Here is a 22,964-nt window from a genome sequence, read left to right on the forward strand (position 1 = left end):
ACTGCAACAATTCCTTTATGTAATCGTACGGTTTATTTAATTTTTAATAACAATTAGAGGACAAAATGTTTAAAATTTGCAATTTAAAACATGCACATTCACAAAAGGCCAATGACACACAACACTGCATAGAACTGAATATTACTCAACTTTAATAACTATTTATGAAACACAGTGCATTGAACATCGAGATAAACAAACCTGAGAAAACTATAATCACAGATTCAATGCTCTCCACTCATGCAGCTTCACAATTTCTACAACAGTTTCGGCAGGAATGGTTTTCATGGAGCTGAAAATACTATTTTACCTTTAATGCAAACCGCAATTTTCCATAGTAGCTGCCTCCCAAGGCTGCTTTGTTTTTAAAAAAAAACTTAATAAACTTGAAAATGTGAAAAATGAAGCTTGAAATAGCTAAATAAACAGCAAACAGTATTTACTGCATTTATGGCTTCTAGAATAGAACCATGAAACATAAAAATATTTATTATTTTTTAATATTCTGCTCTCGTTTTTTGCAAGAGCAGATTTACCTATGGAAAGTTGCTGTTAATTCAAAGTAAGCATGTATAAAATCTAGCTCTTTTTCCTCCTTACGGGAGAGATTTATTTGCTGAGAAGTTTTGTGAGCTTTATTAAGAAAAGTTCTTAGAAGCAAGCTAAACAAAAGTTGCAATTAATTTTTTCAAATTTGTTTGTAAAATAATTTACTTATTAAAGAAAAAAGTTGTGCAGAGAACCAATTAATTTGTCCACTGACTATTGAATTCCAGGTAGGCCATGATAGAATTTTATAAGGCAGAAATAAACATCAAGATTTACGGCAGTAGCCATGCATTGGCCTAGACCACTTTAAATATTAATTCATGCAAACCATAAACCTATCAAAAACACAGCTGCTTTCATACAGAAAATAAATCAAGACGAAAAATGGAAAACATTTATTTCCTTTCCTTCAAAGTTTAACTTACATTCCATTTTAATAGCCACTGAAGGTTAATTAAAATGCAGCAAAGTATAACTAAGTCTCACAAGTGACTTCAGTTATTTTAGTGTGAGAAAAATCAGATTATGATCTCTTAAAGAAGCATTATAGAAATGTTCATCATTAAAAAGCATTTATTAGGCACCGAATTGCATGGTAGTACATTAATTTACAAAAAGAATTCCACAGATCTGGTCCACATGATGTGAATGGGGTGGGTGTTTTCCCGATAAATGTTATAAATGGTTATTTATAAGGTTATAGACTTATTTGATGAAATAAGTTTTAGAACCAGGAACTATCCTGGTTTTGGGCAACTGCACAAAAATAAACACTGATGATCATGTAGCATGGTAATAATTAGGACACTGTTATAAATAATTTAAAAACCACAAATATACAATCTTTTACTTTCAGACTTGCACTCATTCCCTGAAAGAATATTTTCAACGAGAAGTTACGAGTGATGTACAGTGCACACAATGCAGAACAAATTATCATGTGATGTCCATATCTGATGATAGAATGCAGAATTATAAAACTTCATGATCAGAATAGGAGTTGATTTCTGGAATGCACTTTTCCCCCTGGAAATTAAGAGGGATGAGTGGCTCCATTCAATGACCTTATACCTCATGTAAATAAATAACATTACTGAATAGAATACACGTTCACCTGACTTGATTAGAAAAAGGTTTCCCATTCATTTTGCAACACTGCTGAAGCTGGCTCACATCAGATCCTGAGGGGAGTGGGGTTGGGGGATGGGCAGCACATGTATCATTTTAAATTTGCTACATTCCTGAGAAACACCATTCTCCTGCTAACAATTCCTGCCATATAGCATTTTTCTGGGTGTGAGACACCGATCTATTTTTATATGTATATATATAAAACATTTAGAAAGTTCATGCTCAATATCACTGTGTATTATTCAACATTAAAGAAGCAACTCCCAGCTTTTCAATGTTAAACGAATGAGGATTTTCTGCTGTAAGTAGTATTTTCTGAATTGTAAACATTGTAAAGCAACGGTGTTAGCATCTGCCAAAATCCCTACAGGGGACTTTTTAATTGAAGAGTATATGTCCTTTATTTCAGAAAATACAAGTTAAAAGTCACTTCAGCTGTTTGTTTGAATCCTGGTAAAACTGTGTTTCTCTTCCTGCTCTTTGGATGGTTAAAAAAATCAGAGGGTTTTTCTAACACTATAAAGTCTCTGCAAATGTAATGCTGCGTGTTAAGTCTTACCAAGGTGAGCACTCCCTGTGCCCGAACCCCTCTCTCACCCGAGAAGCGAAGGAATGGACCTAATAATTCATAAACAGGACTAGAAAATAGCCATACCTCAGACCATGATCTTACATGTTAATTAACCATGGGTATTCTATTCTACTCTTGTTGAGGAGCTCCATAGAAATAATCCATGTTTTAAGATAAAAATAAAACTTACCGATTTTTTTTAAGCCAGAAAATTCAGTTCTATTATATTCATCTCATTTTGCTATTAACATTTTGGAGAAGGATACCACTGACGAGGTGGAGGCAAACCCAAGCAGCTCTGGTCTGTAATTGCTATGAAGTGTTTCTCTGGAGGGATGTACTTCATTCTTGTTTTTGGATTTGTGTGGCTTGACCTTCACTATCACCACTGCGAGGCCCAGGAAAGCTGCTTTGAATATCCATTCAGTAGACAAAATCCGTGACTTCAGAATTTTGAAGGTGATCTTAGACCCTTAACACCTGTGGTCTTTCTAGATGTTTCGATTCGCAATTTTCTTAATCTGAACCCCAAATGGGAATGGTCTAGGAAGTAAAGTACATCAGCCCCCTGCTCCCCTTAGAATTACGTATGTGTTATAACCTCTCTGATTTACAGAAAATGGGGGGAGCATGCTTGTAACTAAACAGCTAAAAATACAGAGAAGGAAGTGATGTATAACCTAATTGTAAAGCTAGATTAAGAAAAAGGGTAAAAAGAATGCGACATTATTAAACTCAAATCACCTTTCTTCGTAATTCTAGTTGACTTTTTTTTTTTAAGAGGAAGTTCTACCCATTTTGCTGATAGGTCCACTTAAAGGCAAACAGGCTTCTCAAGAAAAGGCAGAAAGTTTGCTTCCATCTCTGAAGTGTATCTGAAAACTAGAGTTCCTTTTTGTTCTTTTTAAATGAAACCATTATTTTAAAAACAGTATAGAAAACTGGTTGTGGTTTTTAAACAGCCCCTTCACCATTTACTGTTGGTACCGAAATGGGCATCTTTAGGACATGTCTTGGACATGCTGAAAATAATGAAACTGAACATACACTTAAAACCATAGCAGCAAAATCTACTCGAGATGGAGACTGTCTCTGACTATATAAAGCTACAGGCTTGAGAAAAATCGGCGTTTTTAAAATGGGGAAAATGTACTACTTATTTGTCCCAATTAGCAGCATGTGACTAATTTGGGAGAGCTGTTTCAAAAGTGAACTGTGAAGTAATTCTCAGTGTTCAGTACAGGGGCAGTCACCATAACACAGGGTGTGCTATATAAGACAGCAGGCATGTCTAGCAGGAACTGATAGAAAGAACCAAAACACAGGACAAAAGCCGAGCCTATGCACATTACAAAAGCCCATGCATTTATCCGACATTATATTCCAAACACCTCGACAGAAGCACTGGGAATCTCACATAAATATAGAAGCATATTCTTCTTCAGAGAGAAAACGTTAAGACAAGATGACATCACTGAATCTTCAGAGGAAGCCAGAGTTTTTAGAAAAATCTAGATGAGACACCTCATCAGAAATGACGGAGACATATACACAGATTAAAAATCAGTATCATGATGACAGAGTCACATTATCACGTGTGCCCTCCAACTTCAACAGGTAAACAAGACAGACAAGAAAGAAGCATTTATAAGACCAAAGGTGCAAAATCACAGATTTGAGTAGCAAATGCCTTGAAATACTCATTTTTGCAAATCACTCTTCCATTTGAAGTCAAGCATGCAGCTCTTACAGCAGAACTGGAGGTAAACTTTCTTTTACGTTTCTGGGCAAATGACTACTGAATGAGAAATACACTTATTGAACTTCTTTGGCAAACATTTATCAAGACAATTTTTGACACAAACACTTATTAATGTCTTATTTAGAAATTTTGCTCGGTAAGGTGAGTCAGTTCCTTAGAGAAGAGTGCTGGTTTTTTTCAGCATTTTCTGAAATCTAAGTCTGGATATCAAGAGTCCCTTTAAATGATTACCATTTTAGAGTTCTTTAACGGTTGGTCGCCTTGTGGTGTATCCAATCAACTTGAGAGTCAGTTACCGCCCCAGAGTAATGGTATAAGACTACTGACCTATTCTCAGTTTTAAGAAAGCATTCTGGCAAGATACAAGGTCATTTTCAATTTCTGCTTACAAAGACTTAGCGAATACTTTAAAAAATCTGGAAGAGATGGTGTTACAGTAGAGTTGCACAGTGCTTACGTCTATAATATACATGAATCTGAAGATCAATCAATGAGATGAGCTCAGATCCACTTTCCCTTCCTTGGACCAGACTGGAATTGGTCAGCAGATTCTGGTAAGACCTGGGAGCTCTCCTTAGAGACCTAGCAGAGCCAGCCTTGCATCAGGAGAGCCCTGCCCATCACCATTCATCGGGTCTCTGCTTTGTGGTGTCATATGCTCTAATCACTTCAGATTGTGACACGATTCCATTCTCGTCTTGTGAGAAAGCATACCCATCTGTAAGTTAGAGATGAAACAGAAATGATCATCGTGAAGTCACTGGGAATCTCTATTCTGAGTTTTAAGTACTCATTTTCTAACCTCGGGGAACTCACATACCCCTCCTGCCCTCAAAAGTGTGCAGGAAGACATGAATTTCTAACGTGTTTTGCAGGCTCAGCTATAACAGGAAGAATGGGCTGACTGCAGGTTGTCAGCTGAGATTCTATGAACTCTGTCCCCCAGATCCCCCTCGGTCTTCCTCACAGCATCTCAAAACCCAAGCGGAGCCATTCAATTGTTGCTTCCTGGCTACCGGAGGGCATGGGGGTCCAGTCAAGTGGGCACATGCATTTACACACATTAGGTGGATGCCCGAGAAGGAGGAATAAAAGCGAGGAGGAGACACACATAAACTCATGTAACTGCCAATGGTGGAAAAGTAGTCTCCTTCCTTGGGACAGCATTGTCTTCGGCTCTTAGCATCTTACAAGTAAATTCACTCATGCCCCAACATGGCTGGGAATAAGCAATGGCCCCCAAGGGGGTCACATCTTTAGAAAAGGCCTCTTGAAGTAAAAAAAAAGCAAAAGCATTAAACATGAGTATATATAAATGAAAATAAATTACATGTGGAAACAACATGAAACAAAAGATATATGGCTAACACAAATACATTTACTACAGGGCTTTATATATTATATTCTCTTTTAGATCCTTGAAATGTTAAGAGGGCATGATACCTAATAATTTCTTACAAGCCTAAATATTCATAAATATTTCTGAAGGGGGAAATATATGTTTCATTGTGCCGCATGAAAGCTGAAAAAGCCCTTGCAAAGTTGTTCAAGTAGAAAAGATAACAATACAGAGGGCGCTTTTAAGAGTGAAGATTTATTTTACTAGTTCTTTTTAAGATTTAAGGAAGCCAGGGGCATGTGGAAATATTTCTTCAAGCGAAAGCAGGTTTTAAAATGCTTTGTCTTGTCCGCTGGTCATTTCTCTAAACACTGGCCATTTATGTCCCATGTTGTCACTACACAAAACTTATTTTCAGTATTAATTTTAAAGAGTTACATATCCCAAAAGCCAAAACATGGCTCTCCTAAATGCTCAGACACAATGGCAGAGTATTTATTTACAAATCAGACTGAGATACTCACGGAGCAGATTTTGTTGCAGGGACTCGGACCGGTACAAGTTCACGTGGTTCTTCTTAAAGACGTTCTTGAGCAGTTGCGCCCTCTCCGTGAGGCTGTGGGCCAGGTGCAAATGTGTGAAATGAATTATCAAGTCGGCAGAGCCCCCCTGTGCCCACAGGACCACCAGAGAGAGTTAGACTTGAACAAAAGATTGCTTGAGAAGTCTGTAGTCTAGTGATTCTTTTCACCCCATTTTCTCAGATAGCAAATGAGATTTCAAGCATTTAGATACATCCGAGGCCAGTTTTTCCCAGAGCGAAGGAGAGTTTTGTTCCCAATAATCCAGCCACAAGATTTCTCCACCCCCTAGTGATATTTAAGTCAAATGGGGATACAGAACCTGTACAACACAGTTAACACACACACACAAAATACAATATCTGCCAGCAACGTCATTCACTTCTAAAATCCCGGTTGACTTACTACCTATGTACTAAGCGTGGCACTTTTAGAATCACAAAAACTTTTACTCTATCTTTTTCCTACTTGGCACATATTTCGGTGTAAAATATTTTTTTAGTTACGCAAAGAAATCCTAAAAGTTACATGAAGGAGAGATTTCGCAGACATTTTAATTAGAAAAGTTCCATTACCCACTTCAATATGGTATGAAATGTGTTCCTTAATTTCATTTTGAAACAAAACTACTTTCAGAAAATAATGCTAGGTAAAATGACAAGGAAAATATTTATTTTTCAATAAACGTTTAGAATGATCTCCACAGAAACAAATCCACGTAATTAATTATGTAACTCCTAGAAGCAACAATGTAAGAAAGAACGCATCTGTTTTTTTCCACCGCATGTAGAATGGGGTCTCCCACAGCAGGGAGCCAATTATTTGTCAAATCAATGAATTCAAGTAATCATTGTGAAATGCACTTTAAACATCACACCAGGACTCCCAATCATGCCATTTCTCCAGTGGTTGATTTCTAAGACTTTGCTTTGATATCAAAGAACATAAGAAGCGTAAAGAGCTATTAAGTAATCCACATGAGCTACAGCAAATGTTTATGCAATTCTGTTTTAATCACTGGGATGGGCTCAGTTGAAAAATTTCCATCTTGTGTTTTTCCCACTATAAAAGTTTTAGTGAAGTTGTCCTGTTACTTCTGTGTTTTGCCAAATTTTCTGAAATTCTGAAGTGGAACAATTTTTATCATAATTAAAAAAAAAGGATCCTCTGCAGAATGAACTTGTAATTGCAGAAACATTTAGGCTTTTGCTGAAGTAAAATATTTAGCAATGTTGACATTTGTAGTTATCTTCCACACATATTTTTCAAGGCGAGGGATGCTGTAAACGGTGCTTATTAGACATACTTCATTGTCACCGAGAATTAGCTACATTAAGGCAGGAAAGCTAATTAATCTAAAACTCCAGTGGGTTTGCAAATAGTCGTAAAACTTGTTTTTGTCAGTGAAATAAACAGATATGGGGAATGAGAAGGGACCAATTTTCGAGTCGCTTTTCTGCTCTGTTCTTAAAATGATCTAACATTACAGACTCAGAGACCCTCAGGAACACTAAAACATGTAACTGCTTTGAGGAAGTCAGCAACGTTAGCAGCAGGTGGTCTGATTTTGTTAGCAGAGCACTGTGGATGGGGTGCTGGGAAGTACCTGGTGTTTAAAATGGAAATGACTACAGACAACTAGAGGTTGGCAATGCATCACGATGTAGCTTCTTCTCCCCCAAATACATTTTCCAGGTTTCAGGCTGGCCTTCTAAAATGCATAGTATTTTAATATTATAACATTAAATGTTAAGAAGGCAGATGTGAGAATTTTATCTTTCCTATTATGAAAGTTAGATGTATAAGATAATGTGGTTTTGTTTTGTAATGGTTCATAGGAGGCTATCCTTTTATTCAGCAGTTACATCAAGTTAATGTCTAGTGTTCAAAAACAAAGGGCAGTAAGAAAGCTTTCTCGGGAAAGGAGTGCATCACTGGGGGCAGAGAATGGGCTTTGGAATCTTAACTTTAATTCTGAGTCTGTTACTTTTTTAGCTGAGGAGCCTCAGGCAAACTGTTCTTGGTCATCTCATACATACCAGGAAGATAATCCCTAACCAATGGTGGGGATTCAAGGAACTGTATGGCTTCTAGCACAGCCTGGCACTTAGGAAGCACTCCACAAAAGCTAGTCCTTCCCAGCCTTGCCACTCCTCCAGCTCCCAAGGAATTTATTAAAAAAAATATTTTTTAAATGTTTGTTTATTCTTGAGAGTGAGAGTGTGAGCAGGGGAGGTGCAGAGATAGAGGGAGACACAGAATCCAAAGCAGGTTCCAGGCTCTGAACTGTTAGCACAGAGCCTGATGTGGGGCTCGAACTGAACTCACAAACCATGAGATCATCACTTGAGTTGAAGTTAGATGCTTAACCAACTGAGCCACCCAGGTGACCCCCAAGGAATTTGTTATTAAAAAAATCAACTAGAACAGAGACCATCACAAAAGATAACTTTGTGAGGATCCTTTTTGATGCCTTGGCTTATATTCAACATTAGCTCAACACGAGATGTCTACTGCTGCATGTGCGTTTGGATTTACAATGCCTCCAGTCCAGTTCCATAGCAGGAAAACTATGTTGCTGTTGTTTCCTGGACACTGAACTCTTGCTTTAGTTCTTGTAGAGCAGAGTCCCTCCTACGAAATATAAATGCCATTCACAGGGGGGTGCTTGGTAAATAATAAGTGATGATGAATTGTATTTCTCTCGTCTTATCCTACCTTTTGGGAACTACTCATCATTTCAAAATTACAGGGTTCTACACCCTTGATGTTTATGGGTACTGATATTACTATCAAGTTACATTATACAATGTATCGGTGACACATAAACATTAATGGATATGTTAAAAGTTCAGTTTTTCTTGAACAGCTTAACACACTGTGAGAAGAACAAAAAGACTTTATTTAGATACCTTCTCATTAAAACCCCATCTTTTTTTATGTTTATTTATATTTGAGACAGAAAGAGAGAGAGAGGGAGAGAGAACACAGTGTGAGAGCAGGGGAGGGGCAGAAACAGAGACAGAATGTGAAGCAGGCTTCAGGCTCTGAGATGTCAGCACAGAGCCCGACACAGGGCAAGAACTCATGGACCATGAGATCATGACCTGAGCCAGTCGGATGCTCAACCGACTGAGCCACCCAGGTGCCCCTAAAGCCCTGTCTTAATCACAACTGTTAGTAGTGTGACTCAATTTTGTATGGTCTTTCATCATTTACAGACCAAGCAATGCAAATTCTAAATTTGTTCAAGGAAATTATGCAACTACCACTTAAATATTGTTACCTTATTTCCAAGCCCACTAAAATGTTTCAACTTAGATATTTGGTGGAGGTAAGGTTTTTCAACACACTGTGTTTTAAAGTAGTGTTTCATTTAGAAGCACAAAGAAATGTCTAGCTAAAATCCCATTTACCGTCCTGGAATACATTGTCTTAAGGTATTTTCATTTATTTTTGAAGACTGGTAAATTTGCATTTGACTTTATATTGGGTTGCTAAGCTACTTTGAGTGACTCATTAAAATGGATCCCCAGAAAGTAAAGAATCATCCAGACGTGGATGTTTCAGTGTAGGGCGCATGGCAGCTGTCCTGTGGTGGGTGGTGGTGGTAGGGAGATAAACAGTGATTATAACTGTCCTAATCTCTGCTCTGGAGGAGATAATACTTGTCATTTGGTCACTTTCCTTTACAAAGGCTGGATAGAACCATTATCACAGTGATGAATGGGGGGGGGGGGGAAACATCTGACACATGTTCCTGTCCTGAACCCCTACCAAGGTTTGCATGTAGCACTGATAGGAATCCAGTGTGAAAATTGAGAAATATGGTTTCTTTTCTATTAGTTTTGTGGCAATGCTTTTTTTCAATTGTATAATCTTTTCATTTTTTTCTTTCATAGTTTATATGGTTTCCATATAACACCCAGTGCTCATCCCAACAAGTGCCCTCCTCCATGCCCATCACCCCCCTTCCCCTCTCTCCCACCCCCATCAGCCCTCAGTTTGTTCTCAATATTCAAGAGTCTCTCATGGTTTGCTTCCCTCCCTCTCCCCAACTATTTTTCCCCTTTTCCTCCCCCATGGTCCTCCGTTAGGTTCCTCCTAATACACCTATACGTGCAAACATATGATAACTGTCTTTTTCTGCCTGACTTATTTTGTTCAGCATAACACCCTCAAGTTCCATCCACACTGCTACAAATGGCCAGATTTCATTCTTTCTCATTGCCATATATAGATTAAACCACATCTCTTGATCCATTTGTCAGTTGATGGACACTTAGGTTCTTTCCATGCTTTGGCTATTGTTGAGAGTGCTGCTATGAACATTGGGGTACATGTGCCCCTATGCATCAGCACTCCTGTATCCCTTGGGTAAATTCCTAGCAGTGCTATTGCTGGGTCAAAAAAAGATAAATAAAACAGAGAAAGACTGAGAGAAACCATCATCACCATCCACATGGCCACATTATCTGACATCCAAACTTTGATGCTCTCTTCTTTAAAGTCAAGGCTATAGTCAGTGCTATCGACAATAGCCAAAGTATGGAAAGAGCCCAAATGTCCATCAGTGGATGAATGGATAAAGAGGTGGTATATATACACACAAAAGGAGTATGACTCAGCAATCCAAAAGAATGAGATCTTGCCATTTGCAACTACATGGAAGGAACTAGAGGGTATTATGCTAAGTGAAATTAGTCAGAGAAAGACAATTATCATATGGCTTCACTCATATGAGGACTTTAAGACACAGAACGGATGAACATAAGGGAAGGGAAGCAAAAATAATATAAAAACAAGGAGAAGGACAAAACATGAGAGAGTCATAAATACAGAAAACAAACGGAGGGTTGCTGGAGGGGTTGTGGGGGGGATGGGCTACATGGGCAAGGGGAATTAAGGAGGACACTTGTTGGGATGAGCACTGGGTGTTATACATAAGAGATGAATCACTGGAATCTACTGAAGTCACTATTGCATTATATGCTAACTAAGTTGGATGTAAGTTAAAAAATAAAAATAAACAAATAAGATGAATTTTCATGGCCTCAAAAAAAAAAAAAAAGTCAAGGCTATAGTGATGGACAAATTAATGAGGAATGACCTGAAGATCCTTGGGAAAAATTCTATTTAGTAATGGCTGATGATAATATACTGGCTTATGTCTACAGTTAGATAATAAAACATGATGGATCTCATTATCACATTTGCCTGTATAATGTACATACGTGCTTCTCATGCTTATGAAAGATATCCAAAGACAACGGCTCGGTCTCCAATGAGCCCAGTGTAAACACCCCTTATTTTAAAGCACTAGGTTTTTGAATTCACATTTGTTTTTGTTATTTTGTTTTAGAAAAGATGTTACACACAACTTATTGATGTAGTAGTCCCCCCAGTGAGATACGAGAGGCCCCTATTCCAAAACAATTATTATTTCTGCTATAAAATGTATGGATATTTATATCGTAGAAAAAAATAAACACTGTCAATGCCTTTATATTTATGGAACAAACGGTTTAGGTTTTTCCAGAAAATATTTGCTATAAACCTGCGAGGAAAAATTGAATTTCAAAGGTTTTTATATTTTGGAATTATAGATGCTTATGCTCCCAGGTGCTGGAGCCTGCCCACAAAAAAGTAACAGTGGAGACAGGGCTTCACAGCATATAAGTTATTTTTTTAACCAAAAATAATAAGCTATAGCTACTTAATGACCAGGGGTAAGGCTTGCATTTATTCTCCCAACATTTTAAACTTAAATTGAATTCCACCATAACCCAAGGTTCAAAGGCAACAAACTGTACTTAGATGACGAAACACATCTCCCCCATCCTCCCCCAAATTTCAGTGTAAGACTGGAGTGAATATACCTAAATCACTGGATAATATGGCAAGTGACCTACTATTTCTACTAAAAAGGATGGTTTCAACCAAAATGTTTTAGTTTTTGAACATGAGTAAACATGAGACATAAATTAAGTGCTAATCTGGATACAGTGCTTACAAGTTATAGTTTCTCTGAGGCAGTCACTCTTTGTATACCGCTTGACTTCATAATAGAGCTTAGTGGAGACTGAAAAAAACTGGGGGTGATCAGTTTACAAGATTGCATTATTCTAGGACAAAGAAGTAAACCAATGTTACTTCTTGGGACATGGCTAATTTGGGAAGTGTAATCTGTATAATCTATGTTCTTATGTAGAGTATCTATTTAACTACCCGTGAATCAACCATCTATTTACCACTCACTACTCAGCCAACCTTTCCTCCCTCCCTCCCTTCCTTTCTTCCTTCCTTCCTCAGGTCATTCTCTTGAGCATTCAATCACCCATTCAACAAATGTTTATCAAGTGCTATTATGTTCCTGGAGCTGTGCTAGGTGCTGGGTCACAGGAAAGACTAAAAGGGGGGGGGGGGGGATAAACACATTACAATACAATAAAATAAATGTGACAACAGAAGCGTAAAGTACCCAGAGAGCAGAGGAGGAATTCATTTTATGTAAGAAAAGTTGAGGTAATTCCATCTGAGCTGGGTTTTGAAAACTAGGAATTAGGCTTCCCAATCTGTAGGAGGGTATCAACTCCTAAACAAGGGAGCAGCCTGTACAAGGACTGGGAGGTAGAAAACACGGTGTTTTGGAACTAAAGTCTGATATCACTAGACTACATAGAAGTCACAATTTCACCCTCTTTGAAAATGTAGACAAGATTAGCTAAGTTTTTTGAAATTTTACATCCATCTCATTCTCCAAGATTCCTAAAATAACCCTGGCAGTGGGGTGCCGGGTGGACCCAGCTGGTACAACATGTGACTCTCTTTTATTTTTTAATGTTTTCTTTAGTTTTTAAGGGGGGGAGGGGAAGAGAGAGAGGGAGACACAGAATCCGAAGCAGGCTCCAGGCTTTGAGTTGTCAGCACAGAGCCTGATGTGGGACCTGAACTCAAAAACTGTGAGATCATGACCTGAGCTGAAGTCTGACACTTAACCGACTGAGCCACCCAGACGCCCCGAGGATGCAACTCTAGATCTCGGGGTTGTGAGTTGGAGCTCCGTGTTGGTTGTAGAGATTACTTAAAATCTTAAAATCCTGGCAGTAAAATCACTCTGACATTTTCTATAATTGCTTTAGAATGTAACTATTTAGCATAAAGACTTTTCCAACCAGTTGCTATTTTTCTTCTTTCACAGATCCTTTTTCTTCCCTCCTCCTCGAGCTGGCATCCAGCAGGAAGGCACTGTGGTGGTGCTGAGCCATCCTTCTGGTAGCCCACTAGCAGCAGCAGCAGCAGCATGGGGTATGTGTTACACCACGGGTTCTCGTGGTGTAGACAGCTAACTCATTTCTTTGCCCTTGAGAAAAGCTGAACAGCTATTTTAGGCAAATGAGGCAGCAGCAGAAAATTTATCTGATGCATTTTCTATGGAGAAGTTGGTCACTTACGGTGGAATCCACTTCATTCCTTTTAAGCTCGCTGACTTTTTAAAAAAAGTAATCTCTATACCTAACATGGGGTTCGAACCCATGATTCCAAGAGCAAGCACCTCATGCTCTACCTACTGAGCCAGCCGGGCATCCCTCTTATTGTTTTTTAATGGAAGCGGCGACCTACATCAGAGACTTACTGACTCTTACAACCTGGAGGTCCTCACGTCACGCCCTCAGCCTGACTTTATGAACTACTGAGTCACCTGTATGACCACAAACCAGGAAAACCAAGTATCACATGCGGGGGCAAAACCTAAGGGTCATTAACATCCTTACAAACATAAGAAATTGCCTCCTCAGGGGAGTAGCGGTATTATCAATGGCCTTTCCCTAATAGCTGTTAAACAGGTACGTTTACAATTCTGTGAGCCAGAATGCTTATCGCGTCCATTTTACAGCCAGAGTGAATGGCAGACAAGGCTGACTGGGGGGCTACTTGTGCCAGGCAACGGACCGGGTGTCCATGTTTAGAGGAAGGGACACAGATGAGCACAAGGTGGCGGGTGAAGAATACTCATAACCCTGAAAGGAGGTATCACCATTTCCATCATACACACAAGGACACCAACCAACAGAGGTCACGGACTTTGGCAGGTGGTGGAGGCTGTTTTTGCCGCTATAGCTCGTTCTTGAAAAAGCAACACAAGGAGGGAGGAGAGTGAATGGTTAGGAGTTCGGGGCTTCAGAATCCGCTGACGCGGGCTCAAGGCCCTGCTCTTTTATTTTGGCCTGAGAATTTCATCTAAGTCCCTGTTTCCTTATCTGGAAAGAATGGGGTGACTAATTTGAAAATTTTCAATGTTTATTTATTTTTGAGAGAGAGACAGACAAGAGTGTGAGCCGGCAGAGAGAGAGGAGACATAGAATCAGAAGCAGGTTCCAGGCTCTGAGCTGTCAACACAGAGCTCAATGTGGGGCTTGAACCCATGGACTGCATGATCATGACCTGAGTCAAAGTCGGATGCTCAACTGACCGAGCCACCCAGGTGCTGCTGGGGTGATGAATTTGTACAGGACTGTTACGGGGCTCCAGTGTGACAGCGCATACGAAGTGGTCAGTGCTTAGCATGTAGTGAACGCTCCACAAATGGCAGTGTGAGGACTTTTGCTAGAGATGCACAGACAGGTGTGTGCGTGTGATGCGCCCTCCTGGCCTAACGAGAGCGAGCCGAGGCTGGAAGCCAAGGTCTCAGCTTGAGTTCCCAGTCTGACACTTACTTAATCCTGTCAAACTGGGTAACTGGATCATGATGACAGCAACAGACATCCGAGCAAAGCAAAGCATTTCCTATGGTGTAGACAAAACTTGAGCTCATGTTAGTGTGAAGAGGGAAGAAAAAAGTAAATCCTTGGTATTACCTTCATCATTGTGTTTTATTATAGACTGCTTTCAAAACAGTTTAATTTCTTTCTCATAATGTTTTGTGAATGTAGTAAATTGGATTAGGTTTCGAACCTTGCTCTTTTGAGGGGGTGGTACTAAGGAAAGGACTTGGCAGACACAATTCACTTCATGTGTGACACATGCCAGGGTCAGTTCCTAATATGCGCTGACTGCTACTGCACTTTGCCCTGTGTCAAGCTCTGATTTTTGTTACACACTATTTTATTACAGATACGGTTTCAAGCTAAAGGCCTTTTTTCCCTTTCATTTTAATAACGCACTAATATTTGTAACCACCATTTATTCAAAGCTCATTAAGCACCAGACACCAAGATACTTTCTTTATCAATTATATCTTATTTAATTCTAAAAACTAGCTATGAGGTGGGTAATATTACCCCCATTTTCTAGATGAGAAAATTGAGGCTCAGGGGCATTTAGCAACTTGGCTAAGGTTACACATAGCGAGTGAGTGACAGACTTGGTTTGAATCTACATCTCTCTGATTCTAAAATCTATCCACACCGCTAGCCCCATGTAAAGTGATAAATATAAGTCTGACCACTTATTTCCAACCACTAGTGAAAGATAAAAGTTCACTTGGGAAAGAACATATTCAGTGGGTATCTTACCTTTTTCCAAGGACAACTGCACCTGGGTCTTGAGATTTTGCCTCCAGCTCCTGAACTTCATCTACTAATGTTTTAAAAGCAGTTCTCTTGATACTGAAAGGAAAAAAAAAAGATTTGCACATAAATCTTCATATGAGGATTTCACACATTACAAAACTGGTTTATTAATGTGCTGCTTGATACAACAGTAACCAGAGTATAGGTGACCAGTTTTCAATAGAATCTAAAAATTACAGTAATTTTGAGTGTTATGTAATTGCAGAAACAACAGTCTTAAAAGGAATGGTTTAGGTTTATAATAATTAAAACTCTCACAGTTATTAAATAAGCATCATAAAATTAACTTTAGGGATATATTTTTTTTTGAGGGGAGAGACAACATTTGAAAACTGATAATTCTTAGTAAAGTTTTGTTCCTTTCATTCTATATTTTATATATGCTTTGAAACAGGCGGGCAAAAACCTTTTTTCCCTCCATAGCTATTGTTCATTAATAAAATATATATGTGTTTGGAGCTAACAGAATTTTTTCTTCTACCTGGATTTTTCTGGCTGATTTCTAAAAATGTACTGTCTCCTATTAATTGAAAGTACTTGCTCTACTTCTCATTCAGTCTTTAACTTACTTTTCTAATTTCTCAATCACTCATCTCTTATTTATGAGGCAGAACTAATCAATATTACTAATTCCCATTGGACAAACTACATTCTCGAGCTGATGTTATAGCTGGAGAAATCGGAGGATAAATATACATCGATACTTTTAAGTACATAACCGAGTAGTATACTTACACCTTGTATGCCACATCAAGAAGGAGAGATGCCACAGGGATAAATAACAAGCCCATCCAAAAGACTCCAGAACTAAACAACATGGCAGCCTGGGTAAACCATCAGAAACAACACTACTTTAAAAACTAAGACATATGTCATTCGTGTTCAGCTTTTATATGATTTTAAGTAAATAATTTAAAAAGATCTCATTCTGCAAGAGGATATACAATAACTAAATCCAAACTTAGGCAGAATCTGAAATCAAACGCCAAATGTGTTAAAACATGTCTTTATTACATCTATTTTTTCCCCCTCAAGTAGCTAATATAGCAGGGTTTTATCATGTGCCAAATCTTTTCATACTTTTATGTGAGATTTTTATTACTGTGGTCAGTATGTGGAGTAATAAACTTTGACCTTCTTTTATAACTTAGAATATCAAAATCAATATTTTGGAGCAAACATCAAATATACCCTGGCTTAAATTCTCTTATAATACACCATGTAAAATAAATTCTAGTTAGAAATTAAATTTACTATTTCCGGCCAATAAAAATTAACTTTGTTTTTGTAAAATATTATATGAAAAAGCCATCCAGATAAGTCCCGATTTAGTATTGTCAAATTAAGCTATCTATGACATTAGGCAGAATAATCTTAATTTTTGTTCAAAGATTTACATTACTTGTATCAGTATGGCCCTGTCACTGCTAAAGTCAAACCAAATATCTAGAGTGTAAAACCCGAAGAGAAGTGTATTAAAAATGATTAAAATCATTCCTTTGTATCAAATACTAAATGGCTATATCAGAACCTTTTGGGTTGAAAAGAAAATGATTCTATGCTTAAAAAAGTAATAATCTATTAGCGATTTGCAATTATAATAAAAATCCCTTTGTAATATAATTAGATTATACAGAGTTTAAAAGGGATATGCCACACAGTAGAACCAAAAGAAATACTTTGAGTCTCTCTGTTTGCCAGAGTAAGTTTGCAGTACCTGTTTAAGGGCATAAAGCATAAATGTATCCATATAACTCCATTAAAAAGCAGCCAACTAATGCATGGACATTTGCACTCTACTCAACTTCATGAGGATTTTTTTTTAAACCAGGTGTGGTTCGGGAATTAAAAATGATCTAGAGTTTCATTCTTACAGGCCACTATGCAATTACATGTTAACATTCCTTATCATCAATCATTACCTGATACGAAGATTACTACTTTTAAATTATGTTTGAAATTACATATTCATTCTGTTGCTCTTAAAGACCAGGAACTGCTGCTTAAAATTTTTTTTTTTTTTTTTTTTTGCATTAACACAGGCTCATTGATAATAGACTGCCGGTTCAAGGATGCTATGATTTCTTTTTCCCTATATATAGAATTAAGTAGCTCTGAGCATGTTCAAAATAAAAACATGGTATTACAAAAGAATTTCAGAAAATAAGTGTGGCCACGTGGATTCAATGGAATAGCACCTATATTCTAGACACTGACAAGACGAAAAATATTCACATAAAAGTCACTTTATTTTATAAGCAAAACATGATCTTCAACATGTTTGCTGACATCCTCTATAGTGAAAACCAACAATTACTATGTAATAGGAAATGTCTATCAAATCAGTGGGATTTGTTTTAGATTGAAGGAAGCTTTTTAGTGAGGTAAGAACTTCCAAAAAAAAAAAAAAAACCAAACAAACAAAAATCAAACAAACCCCACAAAACCCTGAAACAACCACATTTCTTTTTCCTTTTGGGAAGAAAAGGTAGCTAAGATTCTAAGTCACATAACTGAAAACGACCTCATTTGCTTGGCTTAATTTTAATCTATTTTAACTTAGGGGCAAAAGAAGAAAGATTTATGCTTGCCTTTGCCACCTTGTCTTAAATGTCGCTGGTGGAAAAGGCAAAAGTGGTGGAGACTCTGGGTTGCTAATTCTGACCATTGTGATGTTAACTATGAATGGGGAACAACGGGCGCCCACTATTCAGTCCACCAGCCTTTGGCTTTACAAATGAACAACATGAATTGAGGGGAAAAAAGTTTTTCTGCGTAATATCTGAAAGCCTGTCAGATTTTTTTTCTTTTGCAGAGTTAATCCAAACCTAAAAGATTTAAAGCCGACATTCGCATTAAAGACAGAGAGTCTCTTTGTATTTTTTGGATGAAGAACGGGGGAGAAAAAAAGTAAAATCCCACAGAGGTATTTCCTTCCTTTCTGTACAAGAAAGCTCCCCCTCAGTCTGTAGAGACCATTTTTGTCTCTAACTTTTCACATCTCGCCACTCGCAGGCAGGTCAGCTGGGGAAAGGCGCCCGATCCCCGCAGACAATGGGGGAAACAGGCGGGCCTGTTCGGGGGCCCGGGCTGCGGCTCCCTCCGAGAGCAGTTTGCAAATTGCTCTGAACGTGGGAGCTTGGTGGGCCGTGCCAAGTGGCCCCCACGGCCCCTCCTCGAGGCCCTGTGAAGCCAAATGGAATCTGCCACAAAAGTGGCTCCCGGGGGACTTGGGGGGACTCGAGAAAGGCTCGGTCGACGTCGCCGCAAAGCCGGTAAACCGGAGGGCACAGGCCTGCGCTGGGAACAAACGAGCGCTTGTCTCTGCGCGGCAGCGCGGGCTCACCCTCCGGCCGCGCAGGCTTCCAAAACCACCCAACTGCTCCCTGAAGAACCGAAAATGTAGGCTGGGGGCAGGAGGAATTGTTCTGAAACTTCCACATGAACTTGCAGAGAAGAACGTTTGAGAAAACAGGCGCTGACGGGCATTTTGGCCAAGCCGAGGGGCTTCACCAGATAAGAGGGGCTTACCTTGAACCCACTTGAGGTGATCCCCTAGCACCTAGTTCCCACACTAGAAACACTTCTTCCCCTCCAGGGCCCCCAAGTTCAGTCTTGTAGGAGAGCGAATTTACAGGTGCTACCTACCTATACAACTTGGGTGACGCGGTTCTTAACTCTAACCCTCCTTTTACACTATAAATGTCAGAGTGGTACACTAGGAATCTTACCCTTGGATAAAGTACAGATGCTGACTGAAAGCGGAGGTCCTTTGGGCAGTCCTCAGACTATCTCCTTGGACCCTGACTGGAGCGGGACTGACGATAAACAGCCCTGGAAGGAGTCCTGGCTCTGCCCTTCCTCGCTCTCCCATTTGGGGGAAGTAACTCCCAGCCTCTTCTTCCTCAGCTGGAAAGTGGACTTGGAAGAATTAAACCCCACGATGTTTGCAGAGTGGCTGCTTTTATTACTGACACTGATGAACAGCCTTTCCTTTCTTCATTTACTTTTCAAATGTCTTCAAACACCCTAGGTCTTTCTTACTTTCTAGTGATCTCTCCCATGAGCTTCGAGGAGGAAGAGCATTTGTGTCGCAGTATCAAATTTTTAGCCTGAGTCAGTTTGTAAATGTAATGCTTTTCGTCGCATTAACGTCACAATACACAGTTTTCTCAAGACTGAAACTGACCAAGGTAACTGACCACTAATAAATTGCCATTCATCTCAATTTGCTAATTTAGGAAATGGAGACAAATTATCTTTTTCATTAAGATTATTTAAGGCTGTCTGGGGATATTAATTTAGGAAGGAAAAATTATTTGGAAAACAGTGCTGTAAATATTGCTTAGTTGTTTTTCAGGGAGGGCGGCAAGATAGGTTAATATAAATTCCAAGGAGGCTAAGAGTTCATGTCAATAACAACAAAAAACCAAGAAGTGATTATTAAGTCTCTAGATAAAGATTTATAAAAGGCCTTTCTAAGCTTAAAAACAGTAAAAAAAAAAAACCTACAAAAAGAAATGCTGTAAAGAATGGATTTATAAAAATGTATAAGTTCCACATGTTTTAAAAGAACTAAAAGTAAATGATAAAAGCTGGGAGAATGACTGCCACAAATACATGAAATTCTACATTAATATCTGATTATAAAACTAGACCATTTGTCTTCATAAGAATAGCTAAGATTCCAATAAAGAGGCAAAAGACCAGAGAAGATATTCACAGAAGCAGTGATAACTAATCAATAACATGGAAAAGTGCTGATCTTCTCTGTAGTCCTAGAAACGCTACAAATTAGGTCAGATTTAAACAATTCACTATCACAGCTGGTGTGGGGGCAGCAGCTCTTTGTAACAATTTATATTCCCACTGGCAATGTACTCACCTTTGGGAAAGGTTATTTGGCAGTGTGCATCAAGTGCATAAACATTCGTTCCTGTTAATTTGATAATTCAGTTTCTGGAACTATGTGCTGAAATTTGGGACAGGTTTTGGGTATAGGTTAGTATCCCATGAAACTTCTGTGGTCACTAGCCCTGAAAGCACTACCCCCAAAAAGCTTATGTTATGGCCCAAGGCTTAGTGAAGGTATAAGCAAACCACAGCAGCGCCCTCTTGAAGAGTTACACTGCAAAAAAGCATATTTGAGGCTTTAAGAAATCACTGTAAAGAACACTACTGAACCAATCTACTTTTCTTCCTCTCTCCCTCCCTCCTTCCTACTTTCCTTCCTGTTTTATTAAGTAATCTCTACACCCAATGTGAGGCTCAAACTCATGACCCCAGGATCAAGAGTCACACTTGATCTTCCAACTGAGGCAGCCAGGTGCCTCTGAATGTTTTTTTTAAATTAAGGTTTCTCTAAATGTATTTATCCACCATGGAATACTTTTGCCACATTCTGCTTACTAACACATCCCATAGAGATAATTTGGGGGAATGCAAACATTCATTGTGGGTTCTTTAAATAGCAAAACATCAGTGAAAAACTAGCAGGACACCATGTGGCTGGTTATGTAAATGTATATCCATATTAGAGAATATTATCCAAGCTGTTAAAGATGCTGTTCACAGACTGCAATTATTAGAAAACTGATTGTCTACAAGAGCCCTAAACAAAGGGAAAGGTAAAATATCCTGGTATTCTGTCAGGAGGCTTCTGGTATCATGTAAACACATTCCCCAGGAAGGTTGGTGTTTTCTGTTATCTATATGGGGATCAGTCACAATCTCTCCCCATGGCTCACATCTCTTGTACTTCAGACTGAGGAGCTCTGAACTTAAATGTTGCACAGGTACTTTGAACTTAATACGTCTCAAAATGAACACACATAGTTTCCCCCCCAAACCTGCTCTTCCATTGGGCACTCTACCTAGAGAATGGCTTCATCAACGGTGTATGCCATAAAACTGGGCTCTATTCTGGTCTCTCTATACCACCAGCTTCAGTTGTGATAATATCTTCGGACCTACTATGTGCTTTATGCCAACCCTGCTGCCATTATCCCAGTCAAAAATGTGGCCGTCATCCTAACAGCCTACAAGCTAGACTTACTGACTCCAGTGCTGCTTTGCTTCTAACCCACTGAGGCCAGAGGGACACTTCCGAAGTACATATTAGATTTTAGCAGTTTTTGCATTAAACCCACTCAATGGTTTTGTACCACCCTGAGGACAGAGTGCAAAATCCTTAACATGACTTCAAGACCTCATCTGCCTGACATCTGATGACTTCCACACATCATCATCTTCTTTTTTTAAAACGTTTATTCATTTTGAGGGAGAGAGTGACAGAGAACGAGCAGGTGAGGGGCAGAGAAAGAGAAGGCTCCAGGCTCTGAGCTATCAGCGTGGAGCCCGATGTGGGGCTCGAACTCACAAACTGCAAGATCATGACCTGAGCTGAAGTCAGATGCTTAACCCACTGAGCCCAGGTGTCCCCCCCACGTCACCTTCTAAGCCAGCCCCCATCTCTAGCTATCCACATGTTTCAGTTCTTGGAATGTTCCCAGGTTTCTCTCAGCCTCCGGCCCTTCCGTCTCCTGACTCCTGTTTAATGAATTTTAACATCAGATTGCACTTCCTTCCTTAGACTTGGCTTAGTTGACACTGCTTTGGGCTTCCATTTTGGTACCTACAACTCATTTTCTAGGTGTTCCTTTGTCTTCCAGTTAGAGCATAAATTCTATAAGAGAAAGAAATACATCTTTGATGAATTCTCACAACCGAAGCACTTAACCACAAAGCAGGTGCTCAATACATTATTAATAAATATGTTCTTACAGTCCAGTGTTTGCAGAGACTTGGGACTACACTCCTGAGATGGGGCAGTTACCGTTTGCTTGATTTTCTTGTGTTCTGGTAGGGAGTTACCCTGGAAGCAGCTATAACTAGGTGTTTATGCGATCTGAGGAGGTGGGAGAAAAGGTTGATCCAGCTCCTTAACAATCCTTTTTCAACCTGGGTTATCATTTCTGTTAAAAAGACTGAGCAACACCCATTAAAAGTGAGGTATGTCTAACTACCCCTTCTCTCATCTGAATCAACAGAAAGATTTCAGTAAGTTGGGGAAAAATGGGATAACTGGAAAGAACAACATTTTGGAGGGAGGTTGGGAAGGGACGTAGAATGGGCAGGAAGACAAGGAATGTCTCCTACCAACATCAATGAGGACTTTTATTAGCTACATGAATACTTTGCGATGTCAAATAAAAAGAAGACGATATAATCCCAGCCTTCTCCAACTCAACAAATACAACCTTTATCCTGCCAGCTGCTCTGGCCCAAAAACTTAGGAGTCAGCTTTGCTCCCTCCTTTTCTCCCAAACTGCACATCAGGCCTTTGGCAAATCTGCACTGCTCTACTTAATAAAATCCACACCAATATTCATAGCAGCAATATTTACAAGAGTTAAAGGGTGGAGTATCAATAGATAAATGGATAAATGAAATGTGGCTT

At 39.1% G+C, this 22,964-nt stretch overlaps 1 protein-coding gene across 2 annotated transcripts in view; it reads right to left on the reverse strand.

Moving 5' to 3' along the window:
• Window positions 1–131: 131 nt before the first annotated feature.
• The window catches only part of ATP8A1 (ATPase phospholipid transporting 8A1), a 232,473-nt gene continuing 209,640 nt past the window's right edge, over window positions 132–22,964 (reverse strand). For both annotated transcript variants that reach the window (XM_039226991.1, XM_039226992.1), the window contains 4 exons: window positions 16,241–16,329; window positions 15,449–15,541; window positions 5,877–5,968; window positions 132–4,731 (listed from right to left, as the gene is read on the reverse strand). In XM_039226991.1, coding sequence (XP_039082922.1) covers window positions 4,634–4,731; window positions 5,877–5,968; window positions 15,449–15,541; window positions 16,241–16,329 — 372 coding nt within the window. In that variant the 3' untranslated portion in view covers window positions 132–4,633. The remainder of the gene's footprint in view (window positions 4,732–5,876; window positions 5,969–15,448; window positions 15,542–16,240; window positions 16,330–22,964) is intronic.

This window comes from Hyaena hyaena, unplaced genomic scaffold (assembly GCF_003009895.1).
Source record: "Hyaena hyaena isolate Hyena2069 unplaced genomic scaffold, ASM300989v1 scaffold_24, whole genome shotgun sequence".
Classification (NCBI taxonomy): domain Eukaryota; kingdom Metazoa; phylum Chordata; class Mammalia; order Carnivora; family Hyaenidae; genus Hyaena; species Hyaena hyaena.